The sequence below is a fragment of the Camelina sativa genome, chromosome 17 (assembly GCF_000633955.1).
Source record: "Camelina sativa cultivar DH55 chromosome 17, Cs, whole genome shotgun sequence".
NCBI classification, from domain to species: domain Eukaryota; kingdom Viridiplantae; phylum Streptophyta; class Magnoliopsida; order Brassicales; family Brassicaceae; genus Camelina; species Camelina sativa.
This window is the reverse complement of record NC_025701.1, coordinates 4,798,442-4,804,470: the sequence shown is the minus strand read 5'-3', so window position 1 is coordinate 4,804,470 and position 6,029 is coordinate 4,798,442. Positions and strand designations below refer to the sequence as shown.

At 40.2% G+C, this 6,029-nt stretch overlaps 1 protein-coding gene across 1 annotated transcript; it reads left to right on the top strand.

Moving 5' to 3' along the window:
• LOC104759164 lies at positions 2,226–5,935 on the top strand. Its single transcript, XM_010482122.1, has 2 exons — positions 2,226–5,815; positions 5,899–5,935. Exons 1-2 carry the CDS (start codon positions 2,226–2,228, stop codon positions 5,933–5,935), a joined length of 3,627 nt encoding a protein of 1,208 aa, XP_010480424.1.

Genomic DNA, 6,029 nt, shown 5'->3' with positions numbered 1-6,029 from the left:
ATGCTGGAAATTTTTTCTGTAAATGAACGAAACTAAAGACTTCACACATCTTATATAGAGAGATGAAGATTAATATATATTTCCTAGGACAATATATTTTAGGATACTAACAAAAAAAGATTTTGGTAGTTATTTTACATTTGTTCATTTAGTTTTGGAATATAGATTTTAGAAAAAGGAAAATCATAAATATTGTTTACGCAGATTTCTCACAAAATATAATCAAATTAAATTTTTATACATATATACAATTTTGAATTTAGTTGCTCGATTTTAATAGAAACAGATTTAAATTATTTCTATAAACAAATTTAGATGATTTTGTGTATTAGGTAACATCAAAATCAGAAATTATTGTTTACGGATATATCTCCAAATATATAATCAAATGAAATATCTTTACATATATACAGTTTTGAATTTATTGCCCAAATTAAATATGTACATAAATATCAGAATTATTGTTTCCTTAAATTGTTTACACGAAAATACTTACATTTTTTTTTCAATTCTGTTTGGATACAGGAGTATGAAAAACAGCTCCAAACAATTAATACATGATCCGAACAGAATCAATCCGGGTCACAACAGGATCCGCGCATTTTTATTATAATATTTACTTTAATACCCTTCTCGTTTTGTATGCTTTGTAATATATTCATGGGCATTTTATGTCACATTTTACTAATTTATTTTTGCCTTGTTAAAAGTGCTTCCCTTTTAATAGTATAGATTTACCTATTCCGAAGTTGACATGTACAATTATCAAGTGAGATTTGAGAATCGAATATAGCTACCAAAAAAGAAATTAGTTTAACCAGATTTGTGTCATATATGTTATAAAGAATATTTGGATATTATTTTTCGTTCCCTTCTCACATTTATTAATATTTTCTAAATAAATATATATATATATAATATAATAAGATATTTTTAAACTGAGTTAACTTATTTATCTAAATATTTTGATTAACTTAAGAAATTAGTTAACTATATGAAAAATTAGGTTTCCCCACTTTGAATTTTAAAAATAAATTAAATTTAAAACTAAGATCTCAAAAACAATGGATAAATGGGGGTGCTTATGGTTCCCGATATCAAGAAAGGTTCCAAGGTTCAACGTGGGGACAGAAAAAACAGTTTACAGCTGTGGAGTCTAGTGGCTCTGGTGGACAGAGAGGTTCGCAGATGCTAAGTGGTGAGTTAGAGGGACAGGTTCCTTCCTTCAATCTGAATCGAAAGGGTATGGGACCTGTGTGGCCAAAACCGTTGTATAAGGTCAAACAGGGGAGCGCGGTGAAACAGAATGCTGTTGCAAAGAGATCCCAAGAGGAAGAGGATGCGGTTGGGAGAGGTTCCACTTCTCAGGCTGTTACGGTTGCTCCGGAAGAGACTCTCACCGGATTGGTCAAGGAGGGAGAGGAGACTGGCTTTATGGAGGAGAATGATGACTTGTTGGAGGAGGGAGAATATCCCGAAGGTGATGATGCGGTTATACCTGATACTGAGTTGGGTAAGGAGGACGACACTCTCACCGAGCAGGGTACGGATTCACAGTCGGATATGACTGGTGATTCACAAGGTAAACCTCCTGTTTTAGTCTTGCCGGATTCGGTTTTGGGTCTTGTTAATAACGCTTTGGCTGATGTTAAGCTAGTGGATCCGGTAATACATAGGGTGAGACTTAATAGGCCTAATGTTAGAAAGGGTGTTAGTGGTTCAGGAATAGTTGCTAAAAATGTTGTTAGGACTTTGGCTTCTCCGGGGAAACGGTTATTGGCTAAGGCGTTATCTAAACCTGCAGGTGCAGGAAAAAAACAGAAGAGTCAGGGGAGGCAAGATATTCCCTTGAGAGGTAAACCAGCGGATGGTAGTCGTCAAGTCAAGAAAGGGACGGTGGCTCTCCCGAAACCACCGGCGCACACGTGAAGATCCTGAGTTGGAACTGTCAGGGCATTGGGGTTGATCTGACAGAGAAGTATTTGGGTGATTTATGGAAGCAACATCGACCAGACATTTTATTTTTATCAGAAACTAAGAAATGTTTTTCTTATTTGCAAAAGTTTCAGAATAAGTTTGGTTTTAATAATTTGTATACTGTTGAACCCTGCGGGACAAGTGGTGGTTTAGCATTATTTTACAAAGATGAAATAAAACTCTCAGTTCTTTATGATTGTGATCGCATTATAGATGTACAAGCTTTCTTTGGCCAACAATTAGTTTATATGTCTTTTATTTATGGGGATCCGGTCCCCCAAAATCGAGTAAAAGTATGGGATAAATTATCGGATATCGGGTCTTTCCGTGTTGATCCGTGGTTTATGATTGGTGATTTCAATGAATTGAGTGGTAATCATGAGAAAAGGGGAGGTGCTTTGCGTCCAGCCTCTTCTTTTGTGCCTTTTAATTCCATGATCCGACATTGTGGGATGTTAGAGTTTCCTTGTTATGGTGAGCATTTATCATGGAGGGGTAATCGGTGCAATAACCAGGTTGTTCGGTGCCGGTTAGATCGTGCTTTGGGTAATGAGGACTGGCAAGGTTTTTTCCCGAATTCCAAGGTAGACTATTTGGATATGATTGGTTCTGATCATTGTCCAATTTTGGCAACTTGTCTGAAGACACATATAAAACGGAATCGGCAATTCCGTTTTGACAAATGCTGGTTGGGGAAGGATGGATTATCCGGGGCAGTTGAGTCAGGTTGGAATCGTACTATAAATTTCCGGCCTACGGGCTTTGTGGATAAAATAAAGAATTGCAGGAATTCGATTTCTTGGTGGAGAAAGAATAATATTTTTTCTGGCCCAAGACTCATTTCGTCCTTAAAGGCGGCGTTACAGGAGGCGAAAATGGATGATTCAATTTCTCAGGAGGAAATTCGAGGTATAGAGAGGAAATTAAAAGAAGCATATCGGGATGAGGAGTTATATTGGCAACAAAAGAGTAGGAAGTTCTGGTTAAGGGTTGGGGATAAGAATACAAAATTTTTCCAAGCTTCTACTAAACAGCGTCGGGTAAGAAATAGGATCATTGGTCTTTTTGATACAGATAATGTATGGAATGAATCGGCTTCAGGTATGGAGAATATTGCTACAAAATATTTTGAGGACCTTTTTAGGAATTCAGATGCTCAAGGTGTGTCAGAGATGTTACAGGAGGTTACCCCTTTAATATCGGATACTATGAATAGAGATCTAATTCGGGATATTTCTGAAGCCGAAGTTCGGAAAGCTCTGTTTGCTATGCACCCGGAGAAGACACCAGGACCTGATGGTATGACGGCCTTGTTTTTTCAACGATTCTGGTCTTCCTTAAAAGGGGATTTAGTGGCTCTAGTCAGAGAGTTTTTCCGTTCAGGACGTTTTGACCCGTGTTTAAATGAGACGAATATTTGTCTTATTCCTAAAGTTGATCGTCCGCAGCGGATGGCGGAGTTTAGGCCGATAAGTCTTTGTAATGTGAGCTATAAAATTATTTCTAAGATCCTGTGTTTTCGGCTTAAGCGGTTTCTCCCATCTTTGGTTTCCGAAACTCAGTCGGCTTTTGTTTCGGGTCGTTTAATAACGGATAATATATTGGTTGCGCAGGAGATGTTTCATGGGTTAAATACTAATAATAGGTGCAAGTCGGAATTTCTGGCTTTCAAAACGGATATGAGTAAGGCTTATGACCGTGTAGAATGGGCTTTTTTAGAGGCAGTCATGGTTAAGTTAGGGTTTGATCGGAATTGGATCTCTTGGATCATGTGGTGTGTATCTTCGGTGTCGTATCAAGTTCTTCTTAATGGTCAACCCCGGGGTTTTATTAAACCACAGCGGGGTCTTCGTCAGGGGGACCCGTTGTCACCGTACTTGTTTATACTCTGTACAGAGGTTCTGATAGCGAATATCAAAAAGGCAGAACGGGAGAAAAAGGTAACGGGTATCACAATCGCCCGGGATAGTCCTACCATTTCGCATTTGTTGTTTGCTGATGACAGTCTTTTCTTCTGTAAAGCAGAGGCGACAGAATGTCAGACGGTCATGGAAATTATCAGGAATTACGGCAAAGCCTCAGGACAAGAGGTTAATTTAGAGAAATCATCTATAATGTTTGGCAAGAAGGTTCCTACTGAGATAAGGGATCAGTTGAAGTCAGTTATTGGTATTACCAAAGAGGGAGGTATGGGATCTTATTTGGGCATTCCTGAAAGCCTCCAGGGTTCAAAAAATAAGGTTTTTGGATATGTCAAGGATCGATTGGATGATCGTGTCAATGGTTGGAATGCAAAGCTTTTATCAAAAGGTGGTAAGGAGATTATGATTAAATCGGTGGCTTTGGCACTTCCCACGCATGTGATGTCCTGCTACAAATTGCCGCAAGAGTTGACATCTAAATTAACGAGTGCTATTTCCACTTTTTGGTGGAAATCCAACGATAAGGCTCATGGTTTACATTGGGTGGCTTGGGATAAACTATGTAAGGATAAGTGTGATGGGGGTCTAGGTTTCAGAGCCTTGGAACAATTTAATGATGCTATGTTAGCAAAACAGTATTGGCGTTTAATTCAACACCCGACGTCATTAATGGCGAGGGTTTTGAAAGGCCGATATTTTAGCAATAAACACCCGCTTATGGCCAAAAAACCTTCTAATCCCTCCTTTGCCTGGAGGAGTATTTTTTCAACGAAAGATTTAGTGGAATATGGAGCGCGATGGGCGGTAGGTTCGGGTAGTTCTATTTCGGTTTGGAGAGATCCATGGATTCCGGATATTAGACCACGTCCTGCCAATGGTCGGGGACGACTCTGGTTACCGAGCTTGATGGTGAACCACTTAATTAATCCTGTCACGAAGGATTGGCACTTGCCTACTCTAGAAGAGTTTCTGGATCCGGGGGATATACCGATTATTCGGCGTATGTCGGTCAGTAAGGTCCAGCAACGGGATCGGTTAGTATGGCATTTTACCAAGTCAGGGAAGTATACGGTTAAATCAGGTTATAGATTAGCCAGAGAACTGATGACGGAAGTCGAATACGGACCAACATGTATGGCCCTCAGGGCCCAGGTGTGGAAGCTGGATGTTCCCCCAAAGGTCCAACATTTTTTCTGGCAGATTGCGTCGGGCACCCTCCCAGTGCTCGAACGACTTGCGTATAGGGGTATCCGGTGTGATACACTCTGCAAACGGTGTGGGGCTGCACCAGAAACTATCAATCATGCTCTCTTTGAGTGCCCTCGCTCGCTCGATGTTTGGGAGTTGTCCCTAGTTTCGTTAGTCCCCGATGGCTTTCCATTTGCTTCAATTTATGCAAATTTAGACTTTATTTTTTGGCGGGCAGCCTCTCAGTCGGGGGATTCGGATGTAGCTAATCGTCTTCCTTGGATACTTTGGACATTATGGAAAGATAGGAATAAAAAAGTTTTTCAGGGGTTACAGGCCGAGCCGACGGAAATTCTACACCAGGCGAATAATGATAAATTACTATGGGAAGAAGCAAAATCCTATTCGGATAGGTATTTGCATACTACGCCTCTGGTGGAGGATAGGGGAGCGTTTCCTCGATGTCAGATTGATGGTTCTTGGAAAGGGTCAGATGCTATGCAGGGTCTAGGATGGTGGTGTTGTAGTGATGATGATGCGACTCTCCTTTTGGGAGCACGGAGTCAGAGATGCGGTCCTACATCCTTACATGCAGAGCTACAAGCCTTGATTTGGGCTATGGAGTCACTCTTGGCGGCTGGAGTTGGATGTCAAAGCTTTGAGACAGACTGTGCAGAATTGGTGGCGATGGTGCAGACGCCTGACGATTGGCCATCTTTTTCGAACCTGTTAGAGGAGTTTCTTGTGCTCAGACCATGCTTTTCCTCGTTCTCCCTGATCAGGATCTCTAGAGAGCTCAATGTAAGGGCAGATTGTCTAGCCCGTTCTTCAAGATTGCTTTCCTCTGAAATTTCCTTTGTAAACTCTTTTCCTCCGGTTTGGGCAACCAATCTTGGAGTTATTTTTTAATTTGATTAATGTTTGGTTGAAAAAAAAAAAAAA

Coding starts and splice junctions, on each gene's coding strand:
- LOC104759164 (XM_010482122.1), top strand. CDS start 2,226: ATGTCTTTTATTTATGGGGATCCGGTCCCCCAAAATCGAGTAAAAGTA. Junction 5,816..5,898: donor TGGCCATCTTTTTCGAACCT/GTTAGAGGAGTT, acceptor ATGTAAGGGCAG/ATTGTCTAGCCCGTTCTTCA.